The sequence below is a fragment of the Pseudopipra pipra genome, chromosome 6 (genome assembly GCF_036250125.1).
Source record: "Pseudopipra pipra isolate bDixPip1 chromosome 6, bDixPip1.hap1, whole genome shotgun sequence".
NCBI lineage: Eukaryota > Metazoa > Chordata > Aves > Passeriformes > Pipridae > Pseudopipra > Pseudopipra pipra.
Window position 1 is genome coordinate 24,948,009 of NC_087554.1, and position 12,634 is coordinate 24,960,642.

The 12,634-nt window shown below is 47.1% G+C and overlaps 1 protein-coding gene across 2 annotated transcripts; it reads left to right on the forward strand.

Annotated features, from left to right (window-relative positions):
* Positions 1–2,733: 2,733 nt before the first annotated feature.
* Positions 2,734–11,998, forward strand: ARFGAP2 (ADP ribosylation factor GTPase activating protein 2). Of its 2 annotated transcripts, XM_064657950.1 has the most exons (17): positions 2,734–2,921; positions 3,163–3,281; positions 4,186–4,258; positions 4,799–4,930; positions 5,021–5,101; positions 5,916–6,018; positions 6,654–6,710; positions 7,269–7,313; positions 8,368–8,420; positions 8,823–8,959; positions 9,486–9,617; positions 10,099–10,227; positions 10,305–10,433; positions 10,805–10,931; positions 11,049–11,139; positions 11,227–11,345; positions 11,772–11,998. In XM_064657950.1, exons 1-17 carry the CDS (start codon positions 2,850–2,852, stop codon positions 11,790–11,792), a joined length of 1,620 nt encoding a protein of 539 aa, XP_064514020.1. In that variant the 5' UTR covers positions 2,734–2,849; the 3' UTR covers positions 11,793–11,998. The 2 variants fall into 2 exon arrangements, with proteins under 2 accessions (XP_064514020.1, XP_064514021.1); XM_064657951.1 differs by lacking the exon at positions 7,269–7,313.
* The last annotated feature ends 636 nt before the right edge of the window (positions 11,999–12,634 follow it).

Genomic DNA, 12,634 nt, shown 5'->3' on the forward strand with positions numbered 1-12,634 from the left:
TACTCAGCAACAACCAAATCATCAGTTGTGTTATCAACATTTTCTCATACTAAATGCAAAACACCAGCTACTAGGAAGAAAATTAACCCTATCCCAGTCAAAACCAGGACACTATCTCACAAGCCTCAGCTGGGGGAATGCCAGCATGAACAGAGTCTGTCCCTCCTAACCCTTGTGTGACATCTCCATCACACAGCCAAACAGAGCTCACAAGAATGAAACAAGCAGAGGAAGGGAGCAGCACCACAAAACAGATGATGACAAGGCAGGAGCAAGCAACTCAGGTTGGGGCAGCTCTAGCCAACATGAACACAAACACTCCCAATGCACACTCATCATCTGAACTTGCTCCTCGACACAAGATGCAGCTTACACAGCCTCCACCCTGGGCCCTGAATGCACTAACATGTCTTCATTGTCCTGAGCAGCCTCACCTGGGGTTCTACCCAAACTCCCAGCCCATGGGGTTGGGGGGTTGGATGTGTTTGCATTTAAGCTCAGCCCAGAGCTACTAGTCCCTGTCTGAGCTAAGTTGGAGGAGTAATGGTCTCTGTGCCTGACCTGTAGGCTGGTTTACCAGCTTGATCTCAGGCTTGACTTGCCTTGTCACCACAGACATGCCTGGCAATCACTGGGCTGATCCTGACCCAGCTTGACTACAAACTACCTCATCACCACGAACTTGCCTAGCTATCTCAATTTTTGGTGAAATCCAGCCGCTGTGCTGGGCCTGCCTTGCTCTACATGATCAAGTACTGTGGCAATGGGCCATGGCTGGTGAGGGCCCTGGCCTGCTGGCCTCAGGAACACCCCTCTCACAGCTCTTCTTCTCCTAGTGTGCAACCAGCCCTTACTGCACCCTGACATCAGCTCTCCTGGTATGACTGCCAGGACAGCTGCACCATGAATGGCATCAGGGAACTCAACTCTTTTAAAAATAGCTGTGAGGAAACTGCTATCGGTTACTTTCACCTGAATTGGTTCCCCAATGCTGTTTGTGTAATCCCAGAAATGGGCATATAGGCACAATTAAGGTAGCAGTATAAGAGCAACAGAAACCTGGGGCTGCTTAAGATAAGACTGCTGCCAAGAATGAGCCCTGTCACACGAGATCAGGCTTCACTACCCAGTTCAGAAACTCATCTCAGAGTAGCTTGAATCAGATGTGTCAGCCAGAAGCCTCTCATCTTACTGTATGTGCCTCCTATATCAGATCTCACTCTGATCATGTAGTTAGAGCTTTTCTGATTCCCAGAATACAAGATCCTGCTAAACCTGCAGGGGGTTTTTCCTGCAGTTTTTTTTCCTCAACAACTCTGTTGTTCCTGATTGCATCTCTATGTCCCGACTTTACGTATCTTCCTAAGATCATAGGTCCTAGGTTCCCATTGCAATGAATTCTACTGTGTGCCTTAATATCTGTGGATAATGTGGAAATGAGTGAAATGAAAGTCTTTAAATTTAAACTGAAAGTTGTCCAGGTGTTAGTATGTTTAACTGTTTCTTTTAGTGACAAGCTGGTGTTGCAGAGGAATCTCAGAGGTAAGGAAATCCCAACCTATTCCATCTCTATAATACAATGCTACTGATTAGCCTTTGTTGTTATTGCCCTTCTCAATCTCTCATTGCTCTCCACCAATTTTTTTTTTTTTTTTGGTTTGCTAAAGCATGAAATGGCCTATATGCCATTCACTTTTAGTTCAAAGCACAACCACATTTTTTCCTGTTTTTCTCGTGTTATACCTGAATGGCATTCTATCCCATACCCTCCTGCTTCCAGGTGGATAATACATCAGTTAAAGGCCCTGACATGATCTTTGCTCTGAAGTAACAACTTCCCTACCTTGATTATTGCCTCATGCTGCCTTGATTACTGCACAGGATTAGCCAGTGCTGAGAGGTCTCCCCCCTCACTAAACCAGGCTACGAAGGTAGTGAAGGGCCTTGAGAGGAAGCTGTACGAGGAGCAGCTGAGGTCACTTGGTCTGTTCATACTGGAGGAGACTGAGTGGAGACCTCATTGCAGTCTCCAACTTCCTTGTGCGGGGAAGAAGAGACACTGATCTCTTCTCTGTGGTGACCAGTGACAGGATCAGAGGGAATCGCCTGGAGTTGTGTCAGGGGAGGTTTAGGCTGGATATTAGAAAAAGGGTTTTCACCCAGAGTGTGGCTGGTCACTGGAACAAGCTCCCCAAGGAAGTGGTCACAGCACCAAGCCTGACAGAGTCCAAGAAGTGTTTGGACAATACTCTCAGGCACATGGTATGACTCTCGAGGATGGTCCTTTGCAGGACCAGGAGTTGGACTTGAATGATCCTTGTGGGTTCTTTCCAACTCAGGATATTCTGTGACTCTGTGAATCACTTCCAAATCACCACTCACTTGTGCCAGTGTGCCAGACGCGGTGTCCTGAGGTCGGGCTGCTGGAGCAGGTGCTGCCTGTAATCGCTGAGCTTTTTCCCCGGTAGAAGCTGACCCGCGGCAGGCACTGCCTCCTTGCTATTCTAAAGGGTCCTTATCTCGGTCCGGGCCCGCAGCGGCCCCAAAAGGACGGGCACGGCCAGAAGGGCTCCCTCAGAAGTGCCGGGTACGGGGCTGTGGAACCGCCGTGAGCATTCAGAGCTGAGGGGGGTCTCGGCGCGCAGAACATCCCCGCTCGTGTTTAGCCTCCGGCGTGCGAAGGCGATGCCGTGACACCCGAGCAGCAGCGGGCCGGCCCCCGGGCGGCGGACGGGCTGCTCCGCTCCCGGGGCGGGGCGAGCCGGCCCAGCACAGACCAGTCGCGGCCGCGGCGCCGATTGGGCCCGGCCGGCTCCCGTCCCCGCGGGGGTGTCTGGGAAGGAGAGATCATGGCGGCGGAGCCGAGCAAGACGGAGATCCAGACTCTCTTCAAGCGGCTCCGGGCAGCGCCGGCCAACAAGGTAGCGGGGAGCGGCCGGGGGCTACCGGACCCTCCGTGCCGGGCTGCTGCATTGCGGCCGCGGTCTGCGCTCGGACCGGACCCCGGTGGGCTCCGGGCCGCGCTGCGGCGGCTCTTGGGGCGGCCGGGCAGCGGCTCTCGAGGAGGGCCCGGGGAGAGCCGGGGCCGCCGGGCTGCGGCAGCGGGTGGTGGAGCGGCAGAGCCGCCGCCTCAGCCCGGCTGTCCCTCTGCATTCGCTTTAGTCGTGCTTCGACTGCGGCGCCAAGAACCCGAGCTGGGCCAGCATCACCTACGGAGTCTTCCTGTGCATCGACTGCTCCGGTGTCCACAGGTCCCTGGGCGTGCACCTCAGCTTCATCAGGTGCGTGGGGAGCGGGGGCCCGGCCCGCGGTGCCGCCGGCAGGCCTGGGGCAGCCGTGCCTCCTTGCCGTGGGAACAGGCAGCGATTGGGAGAGGAGCGATCCCTTCGGGTTGTGTTTGGCTCGCTCGCCGGAGGTTCTGGGTCACTCAACCCTTCCGAGATGGAGCTTCCAAAGCACCTGAAGTGGAACATCGACATGTTACTTTCGCTGAGCTTGCAGAAATGCTGTCTGGACTTTGACTTGTAGAAGCAGAGAGGGGAGTGTGTGTGCGGTGTGAATCTTGCCAGTAAAACGGCAGTATGGTAGTCTTTCTTGTAATGCTGAACAAGGCAAAAAGAGGAATATTATTTAATCTTTTCTGTATCAACTCAGCGGGAAAGATGGTTTTTGATTTTCAGTTTAGTTCTTTTCGCTACTTATAAAATTTAGCATTTTAAGTAATAGAACTGTGACCTTTACTTGTTCAGAGAAAAGTTGAGTAACTGATATGAGACACACTGTGTCCCCTGACTTTACTTGGATGTTTTCTCAGTTGCTTTGTCATGTGTTTTGGCCTAATCCATCGGACGGGCTGAATATGAGTCTCTACATGTGGGATCTCATGTAGAACAAAAGTTCTTGGCTGTACTTTCCTAGCTCAAGCTCTGCCCTCTAAACAAGCAGTACAAGTGAGAGATCCTCAAAATTTGGATGTTATTAGATGTGAAGCTGGGGTTCTTTCCTCACTTTAAAAGTTCAAATTAATTTTTTTACAGGAGCGAAGAAGTTACTAAGATGTTTTTTCCCTCTTTGCCGTATATACTCTGGGATAGTAGTGGGATATCTGACCATTCTAGGTTAAAGCTTGCTTTTGCATTTGGTATGCTTGTTCTTCATTAATAGAAATAATTGGTTCTCACACAGGTCCACGGAATTGGATTCTAACTGGAACTGGTTCCAGCTGAGGTGTATGCAAGTGGGCAGCAATGCCAATGCGGTGAGGAGCCTCTGTGGGCATTTTGCTTGGTTTCCCTCTTACTATTCCTCTGTTTCTTGTACCTTTCCTTTGTGTGGCTTTATCAGTACCAACCTCACCTATTCTTTTTCTGGATAGCAAACTCTTCTGAAATGTGTAATGAAGGGGGAGGCGTTTGTCAGGTGTGCTTAGAGGTCACACTGTGATCTCTGCCTGTATTGTTTTCTGATGTGCAGTTCTGTCATTTTCTTGCACCTCATTTAAATGAGGCACAGTCTTCTTAAATGATAGGAGTTAATAACACTCATCAGTTTGAAAGCTCATGCTCAGCATTGTGAATCAGAATCATCCTTCTGTGGAGGATATGGATGGTTTTCATAAGCCTTTGTGGCCTGGAGTGAGACATCCTGGAGAAAGCTGATCAGTGAATGGTTGGTTCATGCTGTGTTCTCAGTATGTCATCCCCTGTCTCTGGGAAGCTTTCTTTTTCTATTCAGTTTGTCTAATGCATGCTTAAGTACGATCTAGCAGTCAGGAGACTGAATATTCTTCTCTTTTCAGACTGCTTTCTTCCGCCAGCATGGCTGTACTACCACAGATGCCAATGCTAAATATAACAGCCGAGCTGCCCAGATGTACAGGGAGAAGATCCGGCAGCTGGCAAGTGCTGCCATGGCCAAGTATGGCACTGATGTAAGTCTGAGCAGCTTGGCACTGTTAGATGAGTAGTGCTGGATGCTGAGTCTTCTAGGATACCTTCTTTTTTTCCTTTCCTCTCTTCAGCTGCTTATAGATGGACTGAGCGGAGCCCCTGGGCACTCCCCTGACAAGAGTGATGCTGATTTCTTTACAGAGCACACACAGGTGAGAAGAACTGCCTAGAGCAGGCAGCCTTACTAGCTCTCAAATAGCCAGCTGTTCAATCAGGAGCAGTCCCACTTAGTTTGGAAGGACTCTAAATTGTATAATTAATCAGTAGTTACATGGAAGAACTAAGATTCAGTCATCTGTCTTGGACATAGTCACAGACTTCAACAATCCCTGATGGGGCCTGTAATATCCATGTCTTTTGTTTTTAAGACCATCTTTACCTTCAAACAATACTCAGAGCTACCAGCTACTCCCTGGTAGTGTGTGCTGTGTTAATGCATAGTTTCTTTGTACAGTTTAAGCAAGAACTGGCTATTCCTTTGAACTTCTGGTTAGTCAGCTTTTCAGCGCACAGACCCTGGCAAAATGGATTTGGGCAACTGTCTGCATAGTGCTAGCCAGACTTTCTCAGGTGAATAGAGCAACATAAGAATTGGCTGAGAATGGCAAATAGAGACAGTGGGAGCAGAGGTTTAATTTTTTCCAGGAAAGCTCATTCACACTTTCTCCTAGATTTAAGCTCATGTCCTTTAACCTGAGAAGTCCTCACAGTAGCCAACTGTCAGATGATGTTGTCATTCCTCTTGGTCTTTCATTCAGCTTAGCTTTCATTTTTTCTTTAACTTTTGTCCCTGGTAAGGGAATGTTGACTTGTTCGTATATTATCTTCAGTGAAGATATAGTCTGGAGTTTAGAACAAGTTTCCTTTGGCCTAAAATTGAATATGGGTTACCAAACCTGAAGTAAGTTCAGGATTTTCTGGTTCATTCATCTTCTACAAATCATTGGAATGAGCATCTCCTTGCAGTCTTCCAGTACCTGGGATGTAGCAGATGCCAGCCAGAATCTTGCACAGTCTTCCCCAGAGGTGGAAAAAGCAGCAAAGTCATCAGAAGGCAGTGAAGTGTCAAGTGAGTTCCTTGCTGAATTATTCTTTCCAAAGACATGCTTTCATTTCCAGGAGAATACAGTTCTCTACTGCAGTTGGAAGGGCTGAGCGGTTTGAAGGAGTGGAAGCTCTCTGTACTCTGTGATGTTTATTAAATTTGTGGAGACTTAAAAAACATTGCTCTCTTTGGGATCAGTTCTCTGCTTTTCCTGAAATGCACGCAGAACTGTTTTGTGGATTTAGCTGCCCCGTTTTCCTGATTCCGGGCATAATTATTTGTTTAAACACTCTTCTCTATCCCTTGAATTGTGTGGTTCTGAAAATGACACACGAATATAGAGCAGAAAACTGTTTCTAGGCTGAATGACAAGGAAACCAAGAATCTGAGGGCATAGCTGTAATTTGAAACAGCTTTGTATATTTCCCAGCAGAGTGGTTGCTTTCTTTTACTGTGTTATTAACACTGCAGAGAGAACAACTTGCTCTATGGAGACATAAAGTTGTTGTTCTTGGGAAACTGCATGTTTCAAGCTGTAACTTGATTTGTTTGTGGGAGCAGAGGAGCTGGAAGAGATGTAGTGAACCTGTGAACACACTGGGAGAAAAGGTGTTGAGAATCAATCCGCTGAATGTTTTCTTCTGGTTTTGTGCCCACAGATGCCAGCCAAGGCCCATCTATTGACTTGTTGAGCACATCTCCTAAAGCTCCTCTAGGTAAGTAAGACTCTTCACCATCTCTTTGATCAGTCTTGCTCTTATACCTTATGTTCAGTAGCAAGCTCAGTGGAGCTGGAACCAATGAGCCAATTTCCGGAATATCTAAAGAAGCTTATCTTCCTGTGGAGCCAGTACTAAGTTCCTGAACCCCAAAGCCAAGCTACAGTTTGCTGGAGATTTCCTCCTCCTTCGAGTGATTGAGTTCAAAGCTGTTGCCTTCCCAAAAACATGTTTTTATTTTTTGAGCTTTGGACAAGACTTGGCATGTGCATATCAAGAACCTGGATGACCAAGGCCACATGGCTGTGGTGTTTGGTTTTTTGGTTTGTTTCCCCACAGAACCTTTGGAGACAAATGAATTTTTAGAATCGGAGTAATAGGGATTTGTATCTGATTCTCTCCTGCCATTACTGTCCTGGCTGCACACAAAGCATCTAACTGGAGCTTCTTTCCTTACTGGGAGCATGCTCCTTGCCCACAGTGGGTTCATTCTGGGTGGAAAGCCTGTGTCCTCGAGTGTCTGTTCACTCCCCATGTTTTATGTCTCTTCCTCAGACATGTCCATGTATCTATCAACACAAGGGGCTGCTCCTGCCAGAGGTAACTGGCTAACAGCTGGCCTGCACTGGCTGCTTGTGACAACTCTGCTTGCCCCTTCTGTAATTCTGCCTTCAATTCTAACTTAACTTCCTGTGCCTGGGGGGAGAGAATGACCCAAAGCTTATATGTGTTGCATTGGGATCTAAACCAGCTATTTCACATCTGTAAAGAGACCTTATTTACTTTTTTGTTTAATGTTTTCTAACAGTAAAAGTAAAAACAAAAAACCTCAAATCAAATGTTAGGAACAGTGAGTGGAAAACAGTCTGGGATAGCATGAATGTTTTGAATCTTCTTATTTCAAAAACTTATGGTAAGACTAAAAAAGATACAGGAAAGGCTGTCAAGAATGATCTATGGGCTAACAAAAGTCATGTGGCTGTAGAAAGTAAGGAGACACATGCAGAAGAAAAGCCCAACAAGGGTGATAAAAGATTTCTGAGCTTGGAAAAATCTGCTTTGTTCCTACCCTTTTCCCCAGGCATCTGCTGCTTGGCTGGACCTTGTCTGGTTTTACAAGTGTGGTATGCCCTCAGAGCCATAAGTGCAAGGTTTTGGGGAACCTTGTTGCTTTTACAGCTCGCTGCACTTTAGGTCCATTTTGTTGTTGGAATGTTCATGTAAACATGACTTCAGGGTTCTTGCTGCTTTGTCCCTAAGGCATTGGTGAGGCACTGTCCTTCATATGCCTCTGAAGCTGCATTTTCTTGAATTTGTGTATGGAATAAATCTAGTCTTTCTCTAACTACCCTGATTCCTACTGGATGGGGTCACCTGCTGCATAACACTCAAGAGGAGCTATTCATAGTTCTTAATTCACTTACAAGTTTCTTCAGCAATGGATATGCTTCTTTAGGCCAACAGCCTGCAATTGTGGAGCTTCTAAGTGCATCTTACTTATCTGGGTGAAGGCACCCAGTCTTCTGATGTAAAGTGCATGGTGTGCCCTGGACGCAATAGCAGCTGGACTGTGGTGGATGTTCATGTTGCTGTCTAACTTTGGCTTTTTAAATTAATTCACTTCTGCTTATTTGCTGCTTCCCTCCTCTTGTAGAACTTAAATCCTCCCTCATTGGAAAGAAGAAGCCAGGAGCTGCCAAGAAAGGGGTATGTCTGAGTTCTTGTTTTATGGAGAGGCATGTCTCATATTACTGCTGTCCTTTCCCTGGCCCTTGCTTTCTGCCCTTAACAAAGCTACATACTAAGAGATCCGTTTGGGGAAGGGAGAGCTTAGACAGCTTGTATATTAATGCACAAAAAAATTAGGTTTTGGATCATTACTGGTTACAGTCTGAAGTGTATGTGGCTGAGCTGTTCGTGCTGGCCACTGGTGGGTTAACTCTTGGGTGTTCTTCCATACTATGTTGCAAGCTCTTTTGGGTCTGTAGGTTGTGACTACACAGGGAGACTGAAGGCCTGATCAGTGCAGCAAGAAGTAGGATTCAGGTTTTCTTCTACAGTGAACAATCTAGGGTGAAGAAATCACAACTTTTTGTTTTGTTTTTCTAGTTGGGAGCAAAAAAAGGTCTTGGAGCCCAGAAAGTAAGCAGCCAGAGCTTCAGTGAGATTGAGCGACAAGCCCAGGTGGCAGAGCAGCTGAGGGAGCAGCAGGCAGTGGAGTCCAGGAAACAAGCCGAGGAGTCCATGTAAGTGCCCTGTTTGGGATGAGTACCTTGCATACGTAAGGCAGAAGTAATATGAGGTTAATGCTGTTCATCGTAGGACCACCTAATGTGAGTACAGAACACACTGCATTATAGGAGGAGCAGTAGCTATAAGTCAGTATGGCCCTTGTAGCAGGGCACAAGTTATACTGACATATTTTATTCAAATTATCATCCTTGGAAGAGTTTAGGGAGCAGATATGCAAGTATTTTGTGTTTCTATTCACCTTTGAACAGGACTAAAAAAGGCAAAGGCTGAACTGGATGGGTCATTCTCGTGGTGGGGAGGGGAAGACAGATGCTGCAATGCTTACAGTAAGGAAATCATGGTTAGCCAGAAGAAGAGTTGAATCTCAGGGGAGGTGAGACTGGAAAACAAGCAGTAGCTTTTGTGCAAGGATTTTGGCAGAGCTGTTCTGAAAATGGCTGTTTTGATGGGTTACTCCTCCACAGCATGGGCAGCAAGGGAGGGTAATGAGCTGGTACCCACCATACCTCTCTCCTTCAGAGTCGCCTCAATGCGTCTGGCTTATCAGGAACTGCAGCTTGATCGGAAGAAGGAAGAGAAGAAGCTTCAGAATCTGGAAGGGAAGAAGCGTGAACAAGCAGAGAGGCTGGGCATGGGCTTGGTGTCCAGAAGGTACTTGGCTGTGGATGGCATAGGACAGACAGGTGTCTTAGAAGCACCCTGCTCTGGAAAAGTTTCTTGAAGGCAGTAGCTTGCTCTTGTAACAGATAAGGAGATGATTTTATTAAAGAGTTCGTTTGCTGGTCTAGATCTAAAAATGCTTCAGGCACCAGAAGGAATGGGCACTTTGTTCAAAGGTTCTAGTTCTCATCTGAGCTTTTCCACAGATGTGTGGCCTGTCAGTGTCTAGCTCTAGAGCCCTGCTGCTTGACAGATGTCTCCTTGCAGGATCCTTCCTTTAAGAAGGTAGCTCAAGACTTCTGAAGGAGCATAGATAAGTGGTGAAGGGGGCTGACAATCCCAAAGCTCTCCCTCCAGGCTTGTGGCACCTGTCCTGCCTGCCAGAAGGCCAGATTCAGTTTTGAGGCAGACTGGTTGTAGGGGCTGGATGCTGTCAGACCCATCAGCCCTGACTGCCTGTTTGTTGTGCTAGTCCTGTTTCACACTCGGTGATGGCTGAGATGCAAGTAATTGAGCAGGAGACGCCGCTGGGAGCCAAGTCTTCCCGCTCTCAATTGGACTTGTTTGAAGATGGTGGAAGCTTCACATGTGGACCCCCCAAGTAAGACTTGCCTTCGGTGTAGTCTTTGGCTTAATCCTGAATTTTATGTCTGGCCTCAATTAACCTATTTTTGATAGGTACAAATACAGTCCCTTCTCATTTGAAGATGCATTTGGCTCACGATGGGAAACAGACTCTTCATGGGGTATGGACAAAGAGGAGGAACCTGAGGTGACTGTTTCCAGTATTCGGCCAGTTTCAGAGAGGTAATGCTTGCCACTGCTAGTGTACCTTGTGCCCCTTGTGTGTGGGACAAAGGGATAAGTCTGGGAGCTGTGGGAGAGATGCTGCTGTGTTTCAGCAGGAGCCTTGTGCTACAAAAGATAACTTGCACAGACAAGCCCAAGAAAAAGGGCCTTGAGTGAAAGGGCCTTAGGCACTTCTTTCCCTATCATATCCCTAAGTTTGATACAGCCTCTATGGTCATCAAGTGCTGGCTGTCCTGAGGTGGGCAGAGATGGTAGCTAGCACTTGAGGATTTCTTGCTTTCCTTTGATCAGATGGGGTCTGAGACAGAAGTCTGATTCTTTACTGTGTTGATGAGCTTAAGCTGACGTGTCTTTTCTTGTTTCCTTAGACCCACCAGTAGGCGGGAGACTGAGAACAGGCCATCCATTGTGGAATCCAATGAAGCTCGGCAGAAGTTTGCAGGGGCTAAAGCTATTTCTTCAGATATGTTTTTTGGGCGGGAGGCAGATGCTGAGGTAGATGTATTCTGCAGTGCTTATGCTGCTACAGCTCTGGCTTTACATCCTTCTGTTTCCTCAGGTCCTACTTTATTCCCTTCTTTTATAACCTTTTTATTTTGTTTTCTGCTGCAGTATGAAGCCAGATCCCGACTGCAGCAGCTCTCAGGCAGCAGCGCCATCAGCTCTGCAGACCTGTTTGGAGAGGCTGACAATGTACACTCAGGTTTGTTAGCACTCAGTGGTTTGAGGAAGGGGGCCAGGGTGCTCTGGAGCTGAGAAACTCCAGGCTAACTGCTGCTGGTTCTTGCAGGTGGCGTGTCTATTGGAAATGTCCTGCCTGCAGCTGACATTGCACAGTTCAAGCAAGGAGTGAAATCTGTTGCTGGCAAGATGGCTGTCCTAGCCAATGGGGTGATGAACTCCCTCCAGGTGAGGTTACACTATGGCACCTTCAGACAGGCTATTGTCATGGTCAGGGACCTTCACAATAATCTGGCTTCTACTGGAATTATTGTTGTCTTCTTAAATTATGGGGAAAGTCCCAGGTAGAGACTGGTCTTTTATAGCTGACGACTACAGTGCAATAGCTGAGCAATGCCAGGTGGCCAGTGAACTCTACTTGGCCATCTTAATCTCCTGCTGTACAGGACGCCTTGTTATGTCAGATATGCCTTTTCCACAAATTCCAGGCAGAACTTAAAAAGTTAAGGTCATTTTACCTTCTGCCTTTGCATGGTGTCCTGTCTAGGTAACCACATACTGCACTGAAGTACCAAACACCCCAATTTCTTGTTATTGGTCTCTGGATTTTGCATGAAGGTGTTGTAGCATGGTGTTTTCTTGTTTCCTCCTCAGGATCGTTATGGCTCATATTGATGACCCAGGGACTGCAACTCAAAGGGAAGCAAGCAAGAGGCACTGATGCCACCTTTGTCTGGAGTAAACTCCGCAGGACTGTCTTATTATCTGGGTTGGGTGGGGAGGGGAGAAGGTAACTGGAGGGAGTCAGGACACGGCTGTTCCCAGGATGCTTTCTGAATATCTCTGGATTCCACTCTATTAAAATTCAATGTGCCCTCATACCCACTGTTATCTACTAGCCAGTAGAGACAGGCCTTCTTACAGGGTTAACCTCACTGTTGTAAAAGATATGACAGGAACTCCTGGACTGCCCTCATCAGTGCTCCTGTCCTTCTTGGCCCATGCCTTAACTCACCAAGTGACAGAGGAAAGGGGAATGCTATTTTTCTGAACATCATGTGACATGATTTTTTTGTTCTGCTCAGTGCTCCCAATCCATGGTGCTGTGGAGTCCTCTGTATTTGCAGGGTCTGACTTTTGCCATGATATGGTCCTTTTTACTGTCTTCTAAACCAGCATATATAGATGCAGAAGAAAAAAAACTCAAAGCAAAGATTATATTTTTAGCTTCTAACTATATCATCAGCAAGAAAGGCCCAGGTAAAGAAGTAATTTACTGGATCCCTGGTTATTTTGTTGCCCAGGTTTGGATGGAGGTCAAAGTACCGAGCCTCTGACACCACCATGAGATGCAGCAGTGAGTGAGGACTGTAATTTTAGTCCTGTTCAACTTGGTCCCCTCTTCTGACTCTGGTTTTAACAAGAGCATGTTTTTCTCTTCCTTGGACTATGGTGTTGAGGACTAGGTAGTAAGAAAAAGGGTGGGAAAGGGCTAGTTACACACTCTTAGTAATACT

Excerpts from the sequence above, each read along its gene's own strand:
- ARFGAP2 (XM_064657950.1), top strand. The coding sequence starts at position 2,850 with ATGGCGGCGGAGCCGAGCAAGACGGAGATCCAGACTCTCTTCAAGCGG. Across the intron at positions 8,421-8,822 it reads CAGGAGCTGCCAAGAAAGGG|TTGGGAGCAAAAAAAGGTCT; the intron begins GTATGTCTGAGT and ends TTGTTTTTCTAG. Across the intron at positions 10,228-10,304 it reads TTCACATGTGGACCCCCCAA|GTACAAATACAGTCCCTTCT; the intron begins GTAAGACTTGCC and ends TATTTTTGATAG.